At 42.7% G+C, this 21,700-nt stretch overlaps 1 protein-coding gene across 1 annotated transcript in view; it reads right to left on the bottom strand.

Annotated features, from left to right (window-relative positions):
- igfbp2b (insulin-like growth factor binding protein 2b) overlaps positions 1–19,838 on the bottom strand; it is a 37,431-nt gene extending 17,593 nt beyond the window's left edge. The window contains exon 1 of the mRNA XM_048194576.1: positions 19,286–19,838. Within this exon, the coding sequence (XP_048050533.1) occupies positions 19,286–19,628 (343 nt within the window). The 5' untranslated portion in view covers positions 19,629–19,838. The remainder of the gene's footprint in view (positions 1–19,285) is intronic.
- Between the last annotated feature and the right edge of the window lie 1,862 nt (positions 19,839–21,700).

Raw genomic sequence — 21,700 nt, 5'->3', positions numbered from 1 at the left:
TTCAGACTTTCTATGTCAACACTATCAACGCTGAAATGAATCTGCAGCAGTACAACTAAGAGCTCTGTAAGTTGTTTATGTTCATTATTATTGAAATGGTATGTGCTTTGAGACATGAGGTTGTTTAATGCCGTCTCTTGTGATGCTTTGCAGTCTCTGCTCTGGCTGTACGAGGTGTGGCTTTGGAGATGCTCTGAAGGGTGGGATCTTTCAAAGCTAGCTTGCTATTGCTAGCCTCTCTGAAATTGCCTACCCTACCTTTAATTTTCTGACAAGTTAGACCATGTTATTTTACATAAATTGTGATCATGATAATCATGACAGAAATCAGTAAAAACATCATACAGATAGAATACCCATTACATATATCATCTAGTAGAGCATAAAAAACATGTTTCATTCACAATCTATAGCAAGTATCTGTATATGACGCACGTGTCCTGTAGGATGCATACAAAAACAGCAAAACGGAACAACATGTTTCCTGATGCAGTTTTATAACTATTTTTTAATGTTAAAAGGCATATGGTGCGACACGCTAAAAAAAAAAAAAAATAATAAAAAAATAATAATTTTGTTTTAAATTATAGTACTTTCATCAGAGTAACTATTACAGAAAAAGTGGAAAAACCCTCGAGGTCAGTTCTGCTCTGGTTGCATGCTACCACCCATAATCAAACACTAAATCTTCTCTTTCACCGCTGATTTGGTTTAATCTATGCATACTTCTTTAATGAGCTTTAAAAACAGGCTCTCTCCAGGATTTATGAAAATGCAGATGTCTGACGGCAGGATTATAACTGGTTGTATTGGTTTACAATACACAGTCTACTGATATATACAAACATGCACTCTGTGACACGCAACATGAACCTCTTGTAACCAGTAAGCTATGGTCAGTTTGCGGATGAACTGAGGCCCACTGCATGCTGGGAAAACAACCCAAAGACATTGACATTGATTGAAACCTGTTCGGAGTTTACCCATCTGGTTAAACATTTACAGAAAACGCTCCTTCAACCCACATGGCTATGAAGAGGGAGCCGAGCAGCCATGTTGCTTTTCCAAACAGGCTGCAGTGAGCATGCTGACTCTCAGAATGTGTCAGTATGAAAAAGTAATGCAAGAAAAACATAAGCAGCTGTGATGCCTGAGAAACCGGCTTGTATTTGGCGCTTTTTCTTACTTACATAACCATGTGGCCTTTTGTAAAGGTTGTAACTTCAAGGACTCGCTGTACCACGGCGGCACAAAATAACAGTGTAGAACGTAATTTAATTTCCGTTCTTTTGTGGAACTACACGACTCACAGGAAAGCTATGCCAGTGTCCGGCAAAACAAGACCAGGTGTGGGAGAGTTTTGCAAAAACTAATTGTTGGTTTTGGTGGGGGCAGCATGGCTTCCTTTGGGAATTTGATACAGCTTTTATTTGGCCTGGAACATCATATGATTATTAACAGAGTTTAAAAAACTGGTCCTCAAAATGACCGGAGGCTGCATGAACGGCTCCCTCTGATTCTCGAATGACTTTGGGAATGAAGCTTTTGGATAAAAATAGTGTAAAACACATACTGTTCTGGGTGCTTTCACACTAGAGCTTTGAACAGAATAGTGTTGTTGTTATAGTTAAAGGGTTCTGCCATTAAGTACTCACCCTTATGTCGTTCCAAACCCGTAAGACCTTCGTTTATCTTCGGAACACAAATTAAGATATTTTTGATGAAATCCAAAAGGTTTTTTTTTAACCCCTATAGAAAACAACATAATTACCATCATTCAAGGTCCAGAAAAGAAGTAAAGACATCATTAAAATAGTCAACGTAACTACAGTGGTTCAGCCTTAATGTTATGAAGTTACAAGAATACTTTTTGTGCACAAAAACAAAAAAATAATGACTTTATTCAACAAATTTGTTGTTTACGTTCAGCGCTTCAAGGTTCTACGTCAGAACGCCGGCACTGTTTTTGTTTTGTTTTTGCGCACAAAAATTATTCTTGTCGCTTCATAACATTAAGGTTGAACCACTGTAGTCAAGTTGACTGTTTTAACGATGTCTTTAATACTTTTCTGGACCTTGAATGGTGGTAATTACCAGGGGTGCACATAAGTGGTACGCAGGTACGCATGCAGGGTAAAAATAAATGATGCGCACCAGAAAACATGGAGGGAATCGCTTTTGAGTACCAACATTTTTGAGGACCGGTTCACAGGGACATGTTTACTTACTGGAGTAGGATTTTTCTCCATCTCTGGTAAGATAGCAATCATGATGATAAGTGTGTTCTTTAATTATTAGGTGTGCAACGGATCGCAGTTAATCCGTGATCCGTATGGATAAAGTCCAACGGTTCAGCACACCTGTGATTCGCGGATTAACTGCTAAATTTAACCATCATACAGTGAATGTTTGTCATTTGGATGTGTTTTGTCTCGCCACTTAACACATTCAAACGATTTTAGAAGCGGAAGAAGAGGCGAAAATCGAGACTCGTGAGCTGCTATCTGTGCACACAGCCTCACACCCCTGAAACACGTGCACGCAGAGAGAGAGAGACAGTCAGACAGCGCTCAAATACCTAATTAATTCCTCTTTCGCATATTCTTGCACTTTAACGGACACATACACACAAAAATTATGTCAAAATACCTGTCTCGGAAAGTATTATCTCGGTTATGACATGAGTGAACAGTTAAGAAAGAAACCGGATGTGTGTCAGTTATTCGGTCCGTGCTTTCCTTCTTAAAGTGACAGCAGCCTAATTTTCTTGCTGTTGTCTGTGTCATTAATGTTAGTCAAAAAAAAAAAAAAAAAAAAAAAACATTATCATCATCTACCATGTTCGAGAGAAAAGAAGATAGTGAGGAGAGCAGTCAGGAGGAAAGTGATGAGGACAGCTTTTATGTTTCGCGTAAACTGTGAGTACCAAGCAACATCTCCAGGTACTCCCTTGAGAACCAAATCAAAAAAGTTATGTGCACCACTGGTAATTACATTGTTTTCTATGAGGGATAAAAAAATCGTACTCGGTTACTAACGTAACCTCGGTTCCCTGAGATACGGAACGAGTACTGCGTATGGGGAAAGGTCTCCTTTTTCCCCGTTACTGAAGCCTTTTTCAATAACGCAGTGTAACTGCATCGTCATTGGTTCACTCATAGGCAAGTTGTTGAACCAATGACGGCGCGGCATAGCTGCGCGACCTATGGCGACAGAGCGCGCGAATATTCCCGCCGAAATGGGCGGGGTTTAGGGCTATATAAGCGGGCGTTTCGCCATAGGATTTCAGGTCATTCGACTGAAGCGACGACACTGAAGCTGCAGCCTCGTGGCACGGCATGTAACGCAGTACTCGTTCCGTATCTCAGGGAACCGAGGTTACGTTAGTAACCGAGTACGTTCCCTTTCGATACTTCACTCGTACTGCGTATGGGGAACGAATTCAACCGCGCCGTGCCACGGCAGGGAACGACTGGACTTGTCTTGGGCACCGTGAGGGAACCAGAGGACAAGTGAGAAGGCCGGAGCCGTCGAACCCTCGTTACACTACAAAAAGGGAGTTAACTCCCAGAGTGGCATGAAGCGGAGCTCGATAGAGGCCGCTGGATCATACCGAGAGGACCCGAGCTTGTAAGGTCGGGACGTCCAAATGATAAAATCTGACAAAAGTGGACGGCGAGGACCAGCCGGCCGCCTCACAGATGTCTTTAATCGAAACTCCACTAGACCAGGCCCAAGAGGAAGCCATTCCTCTAGTAGAGTGAGCTCTAACTCCTATGGGGCAGTCGAGGCCCATAGAGGAGTAACAAAGAGCAATAGCGTCGACTATCCAACGCGAAAGACGTTGCTTTGAGACCGAAGACCCCTTGGTGCGGCCACCAAAGCAGATAAAGAGCTGATCAGATTGCCGAAAAGGCTGTGATCGATCAACGTAGGTCCTTAATGCCCTGACAGGGCAGAGTAGTTCCAACTCTTGCTCGTCCGACGAGGGAGGAAGCGCTGAGAGGGAAATAACCTGTGCTCTGAATGGAGTCGAGAGCACCTTAGGGACATAGCCATGCCTAGGTTTCAAAACGACTTTGGAGTCGTTGGGCCCGAACTCAAGGCATGCAGGGCTCACGGAGAGGGCCTACAAGTCACCAACTCGCTTAACCGATGCTAGTGCAAGTAGCAGAGCGGTTTTGAGTGTCAGGGGCCTGAGGTCAGCTGAACGCAGTGGCTCAAAGGGAGGCCCTTTAAGAGCTCTGAGGACCAAAGAGAGGTCCCAGGTGGGAACAGTGAGAGGACGAGGAGGATTTAATCGCCTAGAACCTCTCAAGAAACGCACCACAAGGTTGTTTCGTCCCACTGACTGGCCAGCGATAGGAGCGTGAAACGCTGCAATGGCTGCTACGTAAACTTTGAGCGTTGAAGGGGTGCGACCCAGATTCAAACGCTCCTGGAGAAAAGACAGTATCGGAGATACGTCACACTCCACTGGGTCTATGTTGCGTGTAGAACACCAGTCAACAAAGACCGACCATTTCTGGGCGTAGAGGCGTCTCGTGGACGGAGCTCTTGCCTGAGAAATGGTATTCAGCACGTCCCTGGGGAGGTTAGCAGGCTCCCGTCGAGGGACCAGAGGTGCAGAGCCCAGAGTTCTGGCTGGGGATGCCAAATCGTCCTGTTCGCCTGAGAGAGGAGGTCCCGTCTCAGGGGGATCGGCCACGGAGCTTTTGTGGAAAGCCTGAACAGCTCTGAGGACCAAACTTGGCTCCTCCAGAGCGGGGCCACCAGGAGGACTCTGTGCTTGTCTTCCCTGATTCGTCTGATGACCTGTGGGATCAGAGCGATCGGGGGAAAAGCGTAAAGGAGGGTGCTGGGCCAGACATGGGCCAGCGCATCTTCCTCCTTCAAGAAATAAATTGGGCAGTGAGAGTTGCCTTCTGAAGCGAAGAGGTCTACCTCTGCCTTTCCGAAGAACTCCCAGATCATGAGAACCGTCTGGGGGTGGAGCATCCACTCGTCTGAGGGGACATTGCTCCGAGATAGCATGTCTGCTCCCAAGTTTGTTCTCCCGGGTATGTGAGTCGCCCTGAGCGACTGAAACCTCGGTGATGCCCATTCCAGAAGACGCTTCGCCAGAGCGCATAAGCGGCTGGACGAAAGACCGCCCTGGTGATTTATGTATGACACCACTGTCATGCTGTCCGACTGGACTAAGACGTGGCACCCTGTCAGGTGTGCCTGGAACGCATGAAGGGCTCGAATCACTGCCAACATCTCGAGGCAGTTGATGTGCAGATGGCATTCCTCGTGAGACCACGAGCCGAAGGCCGGTCTGCCCTCGCAAAGAGCGCCCCAACCTGTGTTGGACGCATCCGTTGAGAGCACCGTCCTTCTGGACACCGCCTGTAGGGGTACCCCTTGGCTGAACCATACAGGGTTCATCCAGGGTTTCAGAGCCGCCAAACAGGCCTGATTGACCCTGAGACGCAGGCGGCCGTGCCGCCAGGCGTGAGGAGGGACCCGGAACTTCAACCAGTACTGCAGAGGCCGCATCCGAAGAAGGCCGAGCTGCAGAACCGGGGAGGCGGAAGCCATCAGCCCTAGCATCCTCTGGAAAAACTTCAGAGGGAAATAGGCTCTGTTCCTGACCGATGCCACATCTGGATGTGAAAGTATGCATCTTTCAGGTCCAGCGAGCAGAACCAGTCCCCGGGGCAAACCTGCGCGAGGATCTGCTTCAGCGTTAGCATCTTGAACTTCCGTCTCATGAGGGAGAGGTTCAAGAGCCTGAGATCTAAGATGGGTCTGAGACCGCCATCTTTTTTGGGAACTAGAAAATAACGGCTGTAGAACCCCGAATTGCTCTCTGAGGGGGAGACTATTTCTATAGCTCCTTTCCTCAGAAGAGACATGACTTCGGCTCGGAGGACATGAACGTCGTCCGTGTTGACTGAAGTCTGAAGCACCCCGCTGAAGCGCGGGGGCCTTCGGGCGAACTGAAGCGAGTAGCCTCGACTTATGGTTCCCAGAACCCAGCTTGACACTCCGGGGATGGCCCGCCAGGCCTCGGCCCGCGTGACAAGGGGCTGAATGGTATCGGGTGACGGGCCGCCAATCGGGGGCCCGTGCACCGGGGAGAGTGGAAGAGGAACTTCGCTCTTTCTTAGAGAAGGTAGAATATTCATAGTGTTCGCCATAAGAATAGCGTTTTGCATGGACGCAGCACTGGGCCCAGTTAGTACAACACTGAACATATCTCCCACGCCCGGAGCTGAACGAGGCGGAGGGGGGGTGGAACGAAAGAGCTTTTGGGGTGGTCCGGCCGTGGCGAGACTTTGCCCCATCCTCTTCCTTCCTGAAATATCAGGAGGGCTTAGGAGGCGTCGGGTCCAGCGTAATCTTAGGCCGGGGTCCCTGACGTTGCCTCGGGAAGGAGGAGCGCTTACGATGGCGCTGTTCCTTGGGTGGTGCTGCCTGAGAGGTAGAGGGGGCAGTTTTGTTCTGCTGAGCCGGCACAGACTTGGGGCGGCTGGAAGCAGACGTGGAGCTAGGGCGTTTAGGCAGGAAGTGTCGCATAGCCTGAGACGACTTTTGTGCTGCAGTAAAACGCTCCGTAAAGCTCTCTACTGCTGGCCCGAAGAGACCAGAAGGAGAGACCGGGGCATCCAAAAAGGCCGTCTTGTCCATCTCCTTAATCTCGGTCAGGTTGAGCCACAAATGGCGCTCAAGCACGACCAGGCTGGCCATGGATCGTCCGATGGCCTGAGCTGTGGCCTTTGTGGCACGCAGGGCTAAGTCAGTGGCGCTGCGGAGGTCACGGAAGGCAGGTGCATCGACGCCGGACTCATCCAGAGAACGGAGGAGCTTCGCTTGAAACACCTGGAGAATAGCCATGGCGTGCAGCGCTGAGGCAGCCTGGCCCGCGGACGTATATGCTCTGCCAGCCAGGGCAGAAGTGGTCCTGCAGGGCTTGGATGGAAGGGCCCTCTTAGTTTTCCAACCCACAGCCGTGGGGGGACAGAGGTGAGCCGCCACCGCTTCATCCAGGGGCGGTAAATGCTCGTAACCCTTCTCTTCAGAGCCATCCACAGAGGTGAGAGCTGAATAATGCGTAGTACATAGGCGGGCAGAATACGGGGCGCGCCATGACTTCGTCAGCTCGTTGTGAACCTCTGGGAAAAACGGTGCGGCGCGTTGACAAGGGGCCTGGCGGGAACCCGGCAGGAACCACTCATCGAGCCTGCTCCGTGATGGCTCCTCTGGCGGAGCCCATTCGAGGTCAAAAACCTCTACTGCTTTCGAAAGGATGCGGAAGAGCTCGGCATCCATACCCGGCTTGCAGTCAATGGGCTCCAGCGAAGGAAGGCGGGCGGGGTCAGAATCACCGGCCCAACCTTCGGATTCAGAGGCCGCGAGAGACATGACGTCATCAAGCGGCTCGTCCTCAGAACCGCCAAAAGAGATGAGGTCGCTCGCATCTGCCGAGGGACGCAGCTCAGGGCGGGAGAACAGGACGGGGGACTGCTCTCTCGGGGGAGAGGGTGAGGCACGCGGGGAAGCCGGCGTGACGTCATCCAACTCCGTGCACTGGGCCGCTCTACCCCGCCGTCTCTTCCTAGCCGGCTCGCGGGAGGAAGAAGACGGGAGGGCGCGAGCGGCGAGATCGCCTTCACTGAAGAAGGCGATCCGCGAGCGCAGAGAGGCGAGACTCATGTTCTCACAGTGAGAACACGAGGTCCCGGTGAGCGCGGCCTCTGCATGGGGTCTGCCCAGGCAGCCGACGCACTCACCGTGACCGTCGTCGTCATGCAGAGGGGCTCTGCATGTGCCACACGAGTGGCACGGCATTTGTAACAACGCCGCCGCCGTGAAAACGGCGTTTGAGGGGCTCTTTTAGAGCGGCGAGGGCCGCTAGAGCAGTGAAAACCGCTGTTGGAAAGCTCTTTTAGAGCGGCAATAAACCGCGGGAAAATCGCTCTTTTAGGCGCGCCGGATGGCGGCAGGAGACGGGCTGGCAGGCGGCCGGAAGCGGGATGCGGGCGGCTCGAGACGGCGCTCGAGGCGGCAGTCGACGAGGGCGCCGGCGCTTCTTCCTCGGCGAGCTCAGCAGTCCGCTGCGGGAGCCTCTTCGACGGCGGCGAGAGCTTCTTTCCAGGCGAGCTTCTTTCCAGGCGGCGAAGGCTTCAGCCGGAGATCAGCGAGGAGCGATGTGAAGTCGTCGCTGAAGGAGAGAGAACTGAAATCCTATGGCGAAACGCCCGCTTATATAACCCTAAACCCCGCCCATTTCGGCGGGAATATTCGCACGCTCTGTCGCCATAGGTCGCGCAGCTATGCCGCGCCGTCATTGGTTCAACAACTTGTCTATGAGTGAACCAATGACGATGCAGTTACACTGCGTTATTGAAAAAGGCTTCAGTAACGGGGAAAAAGGAGACCTTTCCCCATACGCAGTACGAGTGAAGTATCGAAAGGGAACTTAATTTGTGTTCCGAAGATGAACGAAGGTCTTACGGGTGTGGAACGACATAAGGGTGAGTAATTAATGACAGAAATTTCATTTTTGGGTGAACTAACCCTTTAACTAAAACTATTAAAAAAAAAAAATTTTTTTTGTTAACTGAACTAAAGCAGCATTTAAATTAAACAAAATATAAATATTAGATGAAAAAATTGTATTAAACAAAAATGTTGAAACATTTTTGCCTTGGAGTCTAACTGAAACTAAGTACTAAACTGGAAATAATTAAGTTAAACTGAAAACTGGTAATATAAATATAAAAGATCATTCAAAATATGAATAAATTATACAAACAATACTAAAATAACATTGGAAGAGAACTCGGGTTCAAACAAGTGTGAAAACAGCTGCATGAGCTAGTTGACTTCTTTCCCCAATGCTTTACCACATCTTCTACTGTTCTGTCCAACAGGAACTTCCACTGATGTCCTCTATGTGTCCTCTACATCATTGAAACATCTGTTCGGTGTCTTAGTATTTCGCACTCTCTCTGATTCCACTTAAGAAAATCGTTCTGAGAAGTAATTTGTCACCATCCTCTGGGAGCACTTCCCGTTTTTTTACTCCCCCCATTTGATGAAAAAGCGTTTAAGATTTCATTCAACCTAAACTAGCCGCCCTGAGCCTCTTCTCAATATACGGTGGATCGTGCCAGCACATTTCTCTGTCTTTCTCTTCAACTCTCCCTCTCTCTCTTTTATCTTTTCTGTAATTGCATATGCAAAGACTAAACAGCGATGTTGTACAGTCATAAATCAGAGGCCTACTGAGGGAGCCTCGATGATTCAGCAGCCACTGTGCACAAAGGAAATGTTCTCTGCAGACGAATGAGATTCGTCCTCGAGTCTTCGTTTGAGCGTGTATGCTTCTGCTGATAATTTCTATATAATAAACACAGATTTCAACAAGCAAAAATAACTTAGTATGAGATGCCATTAAATAAAGCACTGCTACAGGTTTCTCACGAGTCATGCAGATATTTAAAAGAGTTACACATGAATACACTGTCCTTGCACTCATTAACTGAGTCACTGAAATATACCATAATATTTTAAATTAGGGCTGCACGATATATCGCATGAGATTGTCACGCGCATTTCGTCAGTAAAGCCGGTTCCCTGATTACCACTAAATCACCATCACCTGCTTTCAAATGCCGCTCCATTTGAAAGCAGGTGATGGCGATTTAGCGGTAATCAGGGAACCGGCTTTACTGGCGAAATGCGCGTGACAATCTCATGCGATATATCGTGCAGCCCTATTTTAAATAAACATCAAATTGAAAAGTGCTGTATACTGTAGATATTAGGACTGCACAATTTATCGCAGGATACGAAAAATAACATTGAACAAACACGATTATCGCTTAAACGCGATTCTTAGTGCGATTATGAAATCGCAAAGGCTGCGATTATTTTTTTTATGCACAGCTTGTCAATGAAGTATGGCTCCAAATGCTAATCCATCTGGAAGCACTGCGAGTCTAAATCGCTTATAATGTACATTTAAAAAAGCAACACACGTCAAACATCTTTCCAGACATGAGAAGCATTTATTAACATCTTGTCCAACAAAAGACAACATTTAATAACATGTTTTTACTCCAAACTCACTTCAAAACGACAGTTGAGCGTCCTTCTGTGAGATGATGTGGAATAAGGCAGTCGTATGTTTATTAGTCATGTTTAACCAATCAAATCCTTTCAATCTTCTGTTTATTCAGCTACAGCGATATGACACCTGTTATCTTCTGTGGCAGGGCATATTTATTTAGAGTTTCTGCACAAGAGTTCCCTCTGGCTTTCAGATGGAGAAGCATTTCCTACTGATCACAGAGCCGTACAGCTCTGACAAGCTGCGCATTAAATAATCATAGCCTTTGCCAAATCGCGTGCGATTTAATCGTGATAAATCGTGCAGCCCTAGTAGATATTAGGGGTATAACAATACATCAATATAGATCGATACATCGATCTAATGTCTAACGATCTGATGCATCGATGCAATGCGTAAAAAAAATCGATACCTGTGGGCTAATTATAGAGGCACCTTTGTTTTAACAGTCTCCACATTTTCACACAATATCAGTCTATGCATTATCGCCAACGCGTGCATTCTCATTTAAACTACCTTTCAGAACTTGAGAAAGACACTCGGGACAGTAGATGGAACTGTCACTGAAAGAATATGGTCAATAAACTGCCGCATAGGAGCGCCGCGCGCTGTGACTCTGTGTTGCTTCAAGCGCATCATTCTGCACACGGGATGCGCGCAAGTGCTTTGTGCCGCTCTCTATTAGAGCCTTTATAATACATTTGCACAATGAAAGAATATTAATAGCCTGTCTTGTTTTGTCCTACCTATAATATGCTGTTGCTTCATTAAAAACATGCACTATACATTTAAAAGAAATGTATTTTAATTGTGTGTGTGTGTGTGTGTGTGTGTGTGTGTGTGTGTGTGTGTGTGTGTGTGTGTGTGTGTGTGTGTATTCCTTGCTTATCAGTTTTTTGACATTACACATTTTAGCACAGAACTAAAATACTTTCTTCACTGTTGTCATGTCATAAGCTGTCATTAGATTACTGTGTGAATTTTTTTATTTGTGGATGTCCTAATCAGGGTTCAGGATGTGAAATTTTGAAATAAATGTTTGTTATATATTTTGGTTGCAGTTGTGAGTTAATAAAAATTTAACTGGTTGTGTAAAATAGGCTCAAAATATCGAAATATTGATCGAATCTAATCGTATCATAGAACTTTTTGAGGTATCGGAAAATATCGAATCGCTGTCTACGAGAATCGATATTGTCTATATACTATATACTTTGCTTTTTTCCAAGTACAGACGACAAAGTTGTTCAAATTATCCCAGTTCACACAGATCCATGAAAACACTGATTAAAAACGCTGTACTATGTCAGGCCAGTAGTTGGCGATGTCATTTTGTAAAGAAACACTACGCGCCCATAGACTGAACACGTAATACGCATGCGCATGACATCACCGTTTTTTTTGCAGTTTACACAGAGACGATAACGGTTCACACCCCAAAAACAATGAAAATTTTGTCATAATTTACTCATCTTCATGTCATTCCAAACCTGTATCCTTTCCATTTTTCCTGTATCCATTTTTTATACATTTTGAAGAGCATTTTTGTGTGATATATCCCTTTAAGGCTCTAGTATTCCTCAACAGCAAGCAATTTGAAAATCAGTTATAATTTGACAAATACTAGTGACCTAGTTTCAGCATTAAAATTTGAAACTTTGAGGAAACAGCTTGAAGTCAAAGTTTTCCTCAGGAAATGCCTTGGATTCATTTTGTGAAGTAGTGTTGATCTTCACTTGGCACCATAGCAACTACAGCCTCCTGAGTGTCAAGAACTGCCTGAGCTTGAGCAACAAACTTATAAAACTCAGTGATAACACACTTGGCACAATGCTAAGCGTGGGTTTCAGGAAGATGTTTTGCTAAGTAAGCTGTCATTAGTTTACAGAAATAATGTATTAAAAACTCTAGAAATGCTTGCTTTGACACTGCAAAGCAAGACTTTTTTTTGTTACACTTTATTTGAAGGTGTCCGTGTTACAGTGTAGTTATATATTTAAGTACTGTGTAATAATAATTAGCTACATGTACTTACTGTAGAGTTAGGGTTAGGGTGTGGTTTGGGGTTAGTTGCATGTAATTCTGCACAATTTATAGTTATTACTATAGTAACTACAAGTAACAAGGTATAACAAGTAACTATGTGTAACAAGGACACTGTAAAATAAAATGTTACACTTTTTTTTTTTTAATGTATAGGTATCGGTTATCCTAAGCCAAAACAAGGATAGCTGCGGGACAGAGTAATGGGCGTACGGAAAGGAGGCGTGATGAAAGTGAATTGCTACAACAGAAATTAACCCCTAACCCTACCCCAAACCCTGACAAGACAGCTTTCGTGGCCAATGATAAGGACCCTTCTCCACGCCCCTACCTACTCCATCCTGCAGATACCCAGACTTGCCTAGGCCCGATCCTTTATTTTAAGTCGGCTGTCATGCAGGTGTCGTGCAGTAGGTGGCGGTATGCACCTTCAAGTGGGTTTGCCAATCACCATAAAAGGAAAAGAAGAAGCTCAAATGTGTGTCTGTGATGTGTGAGAACCAATGAGGTCTGTTCTAGCGTGTCTAGCGTTCTATGCTCCGTATCAGCAGATACTCAATATTCAATGACTCCGATCGGGGACTCAAAAAACTTGATTGAAAAATTTCCTTAAAATTTCCTAAAAAATTGCACTTGAACGCCCTCTCATGTCGGAACTTGAACGCGATAAGCTCATAATCACGTAATATCAAATGTCAAGTCAAATGTCAAGTGTCCCCAACTAAGCAAGCCAAAGGCGACAGCGGCAAGGAACCCAAACTCCAACAGGTGACATCAGGTGGCAAACAAGTGGCAAATAGGTGTTAAAATGGAGAAAAAAAACCTTGGGAGAAACCAGGCTTAGTCGGGGGGCCAGTTCTCCTCTGGCGAACAGTGCTTTGTTACGAATCAGGTTGCTATCATAAGCCTGATAGGATCGCAGCAATCAAAGTATTTATTTCAGTTCCATCCAGTTGAGGATCGTATTCATCACGCCGGTATGGATGGTTTATAAATCATATTTTTTTGTCAGGAACACAACTGTTTGCCAAGTTGTATTAATAAGCCTCACTGCTACTAGACTTGTATTCTTTGCATTAATTTCAGAGTGAATATACCCATTGCAGTCGATACTGACATTTTCAACTGTATAAGTCGGCAGGCAGGCAGCCAGCTTTATAGCGCGTAGTGAAAGATAGCTGGATGTGTCAGACTGTGTATTTTGCTGACGCTCCATAGTCTCCTCAGTCTGTGGAGGGTTGTCTGGGATGGCCTGAGGGAAAAAGGGCCCTTTTTTTTTGTTGTTATTTCAATTGCTTGTTTGACACCCATGACACTCCAGATGCCCCGGGGTAAAAGTAAAGTCATGGCGCCTACTAGGAGCCTTTCTGGTGTCACAGGTCTCGACAAGCCGCCGCCACCCAAGGCACTGGAAAGGTGTTGAAGAGAGCGTGTCTCTGCACATCAGACCCCGGAGGGTTCCGAGGGCAATCACGGTACACGCCATACAAGGAGTAAGAGGAAAAGACTGAAAAACAAACATGAGATATAAAACCGCTAGCTTGAATAAACTTGAGATATATTTGTAGTATGGTGGTGAGGAGGCTGGTTTTTCTGGAGGGAATTTGTGCAAAAGTTTACATGCGCATCTCTCTACTTGCCTTCATCTAATGACCTATGGCTGTCTTTGCAATCCCAGAGTCCATTTTATTTTAAATTATATTGATCAATGTAATTCTGGATACATCAGATTATGTTTCCAAGTTTTGTGTCATTTTATTAGAAGCAACTTAAAGTACATTAACTTAAGCCCACTATTATTAAAAATAATGTCAAATACAAATATAAAAATACTAAATTAAAATGAAAACTGAAAATATATTTAAAACAAGTCAAAATATTAATATTATAATAGCATAGAAATAATATTAAAATAACATTGTCTTGGAGCAAACCAGCCATTAAAGCTTTTAACAGAATTAAAAAAAATAATAATAATAATAATAATTATTTACTCAACCTCATGTTTTACCAAACCTCCATGATGCACCAAAGATGATGTTAGGCTGAATGTTTATGCGGTTTTTAATGCCAGAGAATGGTGATTTTTATTGCCAAGACCCAAAAATTTTTTATTGCCAAGCCCCAAAATCATAAATGTAGTCTATACAACTCATGCACAATATTTCAAGTCTTCTGAAGTCATTCGATAGTTTTTTGTGAAGCACAGACTAAAATTTAAGACATTCACTGATCAAACCAAAGTTCACATATATAATTTGCATTATATTCATAGTCATTTGAAGCAATATTAATAAATTTCCCCTCTGCTATAGCTTTAAAATCTCATGTGCAGTTGAATGTTTTCAAACCTGTCGTAAAAGGGCACATGACAAGCAAGAACCATTGGCGCTTTTCATCAAATCTGGTGTGACATACATAATTACGCCATTTTGTAATTGAACAAAAGCTGGACTAAAACATGTGAACTCTGGTTAAGGGGAGGATTATTGAAAAACAGAGTAAATTTCAGTCTGTTCTTCACAAACTAACATATGACTTTCGAAGAAGTTGTGTGATACATTTATGGTGCTTTTCTGTATGCATATACTGTCGTTGTATGCAAAAAGAGCAGCACTTGTGTTGGAACAACGAATGACAAAATTTCCATTTTTGCATAAGAGGTCACAACGATAGCAGAGGTCCTCAAATGTGTACTAGGAACATATTAGATTAATAATGGTCATTCACGCACATTGCAAAATAGTTCCTTTCAAAACCCTGGATATGGACAAAACACATTCAAGACTTCTTGTAGTAGGTCCAAAATTAAAGCCAATGGAGCATTATGCAAGTCAGCATCTGTGCACTGCTTAAGTGTCATTACTGAAGATGTTTCTCTCATCAGGTCCTACAGCATGCTAGATCATGTCTGAGGCAGCAGCTCGACATATGAACAACGCTAACTACAGGTGGTGCAATATGCTCACAGTTGAGGCCACACATAAATCGACAGCATCAGTGCTGAATGAGCTTTCATTTGAAATACATTGTGCCAAATCACCACATTTAGTTAAAGCTACACCAATGAGTGCACAACACAAAGTGAATACCTCTCGGCATGTTGCGAACACAAAGATGAGGATCAGAGGTCCTGCATGTACACCATGTACTTAGTTTTCATAATTGCAACATTCATTCAGAGTTCACTGCACTAATTAACCTTAATAGCGACATACTCGTCATTCATTAGATCAGCATTCATTTGTGTTTTCTTTTAAGCAGAAACAGAAGTACTAGACCAGAATGGGTCTGGCCTTTGCTAACAAGATTTCCACATGACTTTCAGTAATCATTCTCACTCACAGGACTATAAGGCTACGTTCAGACTGTCAGTCCAAATCTGATTTCTCTCCATATCTGACTGAAATCCGATCAGATTTAGCAAGTGTGAACGGTCAAAAAAAATCACATGAAAAAAAAAAAATCACGTTTTGAGCTACATTCATATATGGTTTGAAATCCTATTCAAATCCTCTGCTCTAATTGGATTTTGTGTGGTTTATGTGATTTCTCACGCCGTGTAAAACGTAAATGTCACATGTTATAGGAAACACGCAGAAAGTCGCTGCAGAATGTGGTGTTGCAAGGTGCCGGACGAGCAGAAAATGAAAATACCATTCATGTTTTGAAACCGGCAGAGAAGAATAAAGCCGCTCATACCAGTTTCTGACGCTTCCTCATAGTAGTCCAGCGCGGCTGCTACACATTTTCATATTGTAAACAAGACATCATCTGTATTGCAAACCCCTCCATGTTATGTTTTTTGTTGTTGTTTTTGGCGTATGCCTACCAACACAATGTCATTGCCATAGAAACCAAAAAAGATATTTCGGAAAACAAAAGAGTGGCATGAAAACACAAATCGGATCTGAACAGTTGCAATATACAATGTGAACATCAGTCATTTTAAATCAGATTCCAATTGGATACACAATTAATCGAATTTGGACTGACAGTGTGAACGTAGCTAAACTGGTTTGATGCTGATTCTGAATTCTTGTCACAAAACAGTGAGAAAAATGCATGATACTGACCACACACCTCACTCCGTGATCTGCCAATTAGGGTTTAATTAAACGGTTTGTTCACCAAAAATGTTGTCACAATTTTGTTTATCCAATTCCAACTATTAGGTACTTTCTTCAAGAAAACATTAAGGAGATCAAATGCAGAATGTCTGAGCTTTTGATTTCCATACAGTGACAGTAGATAGTGATTTATACTACAACAATACAACAACATAAACATAAAAGTAGCATTTAAAAATGTGTGACTTGCAGTATCTATGTTTAAAGTCTTCAAAAGCCATACATCGGGTTTTTTTTTTTTTTTTTTTTTTTTTTTGGAGAAAAATAGACAAAAAAAGCCATTAATATTCAGAAAAAAAACTTTTTGAATTTAACACAAGTGCTAATTAAATTTGACTGCTCTGGACGAAGAAAAGTTCTTCGCCTCACACAAAGCTAAAGTATGGCTTCAGAACTATTGGAAAATAGATACTGTACAGAACAAAGGGCCTAATGCATTTTTACTGATAGTATTTTGATTTGTTAAAACTGATCCATTGAGATTTGTTAAAACATTTACACTCAGCCACCATACATAAATGAGTCTCCAGAAAACAAATATAAATCTGATCTTCAGTTCCAGCGCTATATGAAAATTTAACGGAGTTAGGGTCACGTCAGCAAAAGCAACAGATATGAGCTGCATTTTATTTATCATCAGCAATAGGAGAGAGAGTGGCATCAGCACTAGTAAGATCATTTAGTCTCACTATACTTTTATTGAAGATGATTTTGTGTTGAGCTTCTGGATGTGATGCCGAACTGTCAGTTTCATTTGCGGCAGTTTGGTCGCGTCGGCTACTCAGCTACTCATCCGTCATATGGCTACCGGAGTCGGTAGCCATATAACACACATTTATTTTTTTACCATTTTGGGAAGAGTTAAATTTTACAAATGTGTCTTCAACAACCAGATGTATTTACACTTGACAAGTTTCGCCTGGAATGCATCTCAAACCACCTCCTGAAGTAGTTTGAGTGATCAGATTTAAATCCGTCTCGATACGCTTCAGAGGGCATTTACACCTGGTATTTTCACGATCAGATCAGTGAAAACACATGAGCGACCAGGTGTAAACAGGCCCAAAGATAATAATAGAGGCAGTAATACTGGCAGTATTTTCTCTTTATTAGAAACCTGCATTGGAAAGGGTTGGAAACAAGCAGATTAATTGCCGATGCTGGGCAACCCTGTTGCTTAGTGTTTATTGGTATCCCAAAATACACCATTCAGATACTGCTCAGACAGCATAGCAGGGCAGATTCACAATGGTGCTTGCAAAAGTCCAATTTGGCCCAGGCAACATTATTTCACCCTTGATTTCTTGGAAAATAGCACAACAGTATAAAGGATGCCAACTTGTTTCAAAGCAGAGGCATTTGGCACAGTTTAGACATCAGTAATTTGAAAATTCTTTATTAGAAATCTAGGTCACATAATTCAGTTGTATGCAAAGGGTTGGAACTGCTCATCCTGGCCTCTAGAGCAAAGGACATGACCTCTGATGATACCCACATGAGATCAAATGATATTATCAAGGCAAAAGGCAGCATTTTGCATGATACATTAGGAATATGTTTCTAGTTGTCCCTGAGAAAGTTTCAAAGACACACTTAGTCATTTCTCTTTTTCCTCGTACAACCTTGTAAAAAAGGAGGGATGAAATGTCTGTTTTCTGGCTAACTGAATGTGTTTAGTGATCCATTTGTAAATTGTAGGTCACTTAAAACCCTGGGAAAAATACTTAAAAAAAATAATTGCTTCTCTGGGGACCACTGGTTAAAACAGAGAGAGAGAGAGAGAGAGAGAGAGAGAGAGAGAGAGGCTGATACGAATAAAACAAGAAAGAATGGCAATAACATAAAATTGTCAACAGTTTAAAAGGTGATTTGTTTGCTTGTTTGCTTACTGAGAGGATCATTGGACCCATGGTCAACTGAATTTCAACACTGGTCATCCTTGCACCCAGAAGCCTTGGTTTCAAAAACATGGCCACAATGTTATAGATCTCCAATTTATTCTAACGCAGGTACAAAATAAGCTCATTTCAAAAGTCTAAGGCTACTAAGGACCAAAACGATAAAAGCATGGATAAAGCATTGTATAAACCATTTAATCCAAATAAATATAACAGAGCTCCAACAAATTTTCACAATGAATTTCCATGTTTTTTCCATGTTTGCGACTACCAGATAAGCTTAACATGACTAGAAGAATTTGTCCAGTCATTTATTACCGGATAAAGCCACATTACCATCGGCAGCAACAAAGGAACTGAACCCAGTGACTGAACTTTGTGCAAAAGTGGAGCAACTTGTTGCATCAACTACATGACATATATATATAAAATCTCTGATAAATACATAAATAGTGCTTTAGAAGGATTTTATATATATATATATATATATATATATATATATATATATATATATATATATATATATATATATATATATATTTTTTTTTTTTTTTTTTTTTTTTATTAATTTAGGCCTATGCTTTAAACGCTTATGTTAAAGGGCACTATATCGAATTCTAGAAGATGAAATATTTGAACAATATTTTTTTTTAAATATTAATATTTAAAATATTCCTATATTAACTCCAGAAATGTCCATGCCTTTTTAAAATTGCATTAATTCCCATGACTTTCCCAAAGAAATCCCAATTTTAACACTATCTGACATTATCATGTTTTCCATGACTGTGAGAACCCTGATATTAACAAAATCAAGCATGTATGAGCAGAAGCACCAGAAGCAGTTCAGACAGAAGTTGGTGATCTAACAAAGGGGCTGTATAAACAATCAAACAAGATGGTGGAGAAAAGGGTGCCAGAACAAAGACCCTGCACTGATATTTAACTCAGTGTTTATTACCCAAGTCCTGACACATGGAGAGGAGAGGAGACATCAAAGTGCAACATCATCCGTGTGGTATACTTAGATGCATGCATTTGGGCAGCGGCTGTGCATCATTACATGTTCACAAACAAGTCTTGAGACTCACCACTGTGTCCTGACTCCTGGTTGGTCATGGTGGGCTCCAGGTCCACTTTGTTGTCGCATTGTCCTAGTCCCTGTATCAGCTGTTGCAGTGGTAACTCTGAATTCGCACTCGGGTAACACCTCAAACCGCTCCCGCATCTCGGCGTGTAGACGCCGCACTGCTCGCCCTTCTGCCGTGCGCAAACCGGACAGCAACCGCAACCCGGTTCTCTGACAATCTCGCAAGAAGTGGTGAGCTTGGGACACGCCGCCTGGCGCTCCGCGGTGCAGCTCGGGCAGCGGAACACGATCTCCCCGACCGAGCCGTGCAGGAGCAACAAACTGCAGAGCAATGCACAAAACATACCGTTATCTTTAAGACCTGACAGATGTCGGGATTCTGCAGGCGACTTCAGGTGGAAAAGTAAAAGTGCGTTTGGGGACAGGTGAGGTTCGCCGGAGAGCTCTGCTGGGTCCTATTTGCTGTCATGTTACTCCGAAATGACATCACGTCAAAAGCTAGTCAAAGTCAGATGAAGAGTCGATATTTAGACAGCTGGCTGTTTCATGTGCTGTTTTGGATAAATGTTTGTTATGACTGCCACTACTGCCATGTTTCTTAAGTTGAAATGACCATAGTTCTAGGCTAGACAAAATAACAGCATTTGCTTTCTACGTTTATTGTTAGAACAAAACAACCAGTGTGAGATTTATCCAGATTTTTCTGTGAATTTTCGGCGCGGTTACTAGTTTCTCTCGTGCAGTTGTCTTTTCGCGACCGTCAAATGGCATATATGAAATACGTTTAAAATAAACACCCAGTAGCTTTTTTGTCATTTAATTTTTGATATGTGAGTCTACAATAAAACGATAAATAATCTCGATTGTAACTTAAACCGCTCGAGCGGCCTAGTGGTGAACCCGCGTTTATTTATTGCATCGCGTTATTTTTTGTGGTTAGCCTACTAAAATTATGTTTGGAAACCATTCAGTCTTATGTAGGCTACTTGTACATAAATATAATAACTACTTTTTGTGACTTTTTAAAGGTGGGGTTAAGCCTTAAAGGGCTAGTTCACCCAAAAATGAAAATTCTGTCATTAATTAGGCTACTCACCCTCATATCATTCCAAACCCATAAGACTTTCGTTCATCTTCGGAACAAAAATGAAGATCTTTTTGATGATATCTGAGAGATTTATGTCCCTTCATAGACGGCTATGATTGAAACTTTGACGCTTCTAAAAGTTCATAAAGAGATCATAAAAGTAATCCATATGAATTGAGTGGTTTAGACCAAATTTTCTGAAGAGACATGATTACTTTATATGATGAACAGACTGAATTTAGGCTTTTATTCACATATAAACATTGATCAGTGAACATATGCAGAACCTGAATGATGCACAAGATCAAACCTCTTCCGGAAGCTCAAACGTGCTGCGCAACACATGAGAATGAACCCCTTATCTGGTGAACTAACCCTTTAAAACAAATTAATTAAGGTTTTTTTTTTACACTCCTGTTTTCATTAACTTTCAGTAACTCCCCCATAACAACTTTGGAATGTTGGCAAAATCTGAATCTATGTCTGTGGGTCTCTTTAGAAATACTTTTCGAGAAGGATTTGTTCGATTTTTGTATTTTGTGATGGTTGCTTGTAAAATTTAAAAATATAAACACAATAAGAAAATAGTTGGATTCACAACATGTTTTTTTCTTCTTCTTGTTGATCTGATTATTTCAGGTCTACACCACCCCTTTCAATCAAATTTCGATCAAATTTTTATTATTATTATTTTTTATTAATATTTATTATCGATTGCGATGTTTAAATGAATGCCTTTTCAGTCCGAATGAGCCATCAATACCATTATAAACTGATTATTTGGTTGCATGTAAATGTAGCTACTATTGGATGGGTTATGCACCAAAGTAAGGCATTTGTTCAAGTGTCGTTCAAACATAACCCTGAGCAATAGTAGCAATGCTTGCATTAGCATTGGCCTACCATTAATTAATTCTTAATAATATTTAAGCTCCTTTGCTGATGTGTTCCTTGTTAATTTGTTTTGGCTGCCATGACTGTTATTTTTCTGGACTTGGCAGAAAAGGCTGGGCTTGACAATAACAGCTGTAGCTAATTTATTATTATTTAGTTTATTTCTTTCTGTTTCCAAATCACGTATCTCTCTGTATGTGAGTCAGGAGCTGTACTGTTAAACAGGCTTCTGTTACCCCATGTGTCTGCCTCTCATGGTTGCTGTAGAGACTGAATGTTGTTGATCACTGTTGATTTATGAGCACAGAAACAGCCGCTGACTGAGTAACTCTAGCCTGTAGTAACAAGCTGTCAGGCATAAGGATTCTTTGTTTAATGGATTGTCTATGATTCTATGGCTTATTCATGCCTGTGCGTCCCCATGGCTTATGAAAG

Source organism: Megalobrama amblycephala, linkage group LG6, assembly GCF_018812025.1.
Source record: "Megalobrama amblycephala isolate DHTTF-2021 linkage group LG6, ASM1881202v1, whole genome shotgun sequence".
Lineage (NCBI taxonomy): Eukaryota > Metazoa > Chordata > Actinopteri > Cypriniformes > Xenocyprididae > Megalobrama > Megalobrama amblycephala.
Note: the sequence above shows the minus strand (reverse complement) of the source record. Positions and strands in the feature narration are given on the sequence as shown.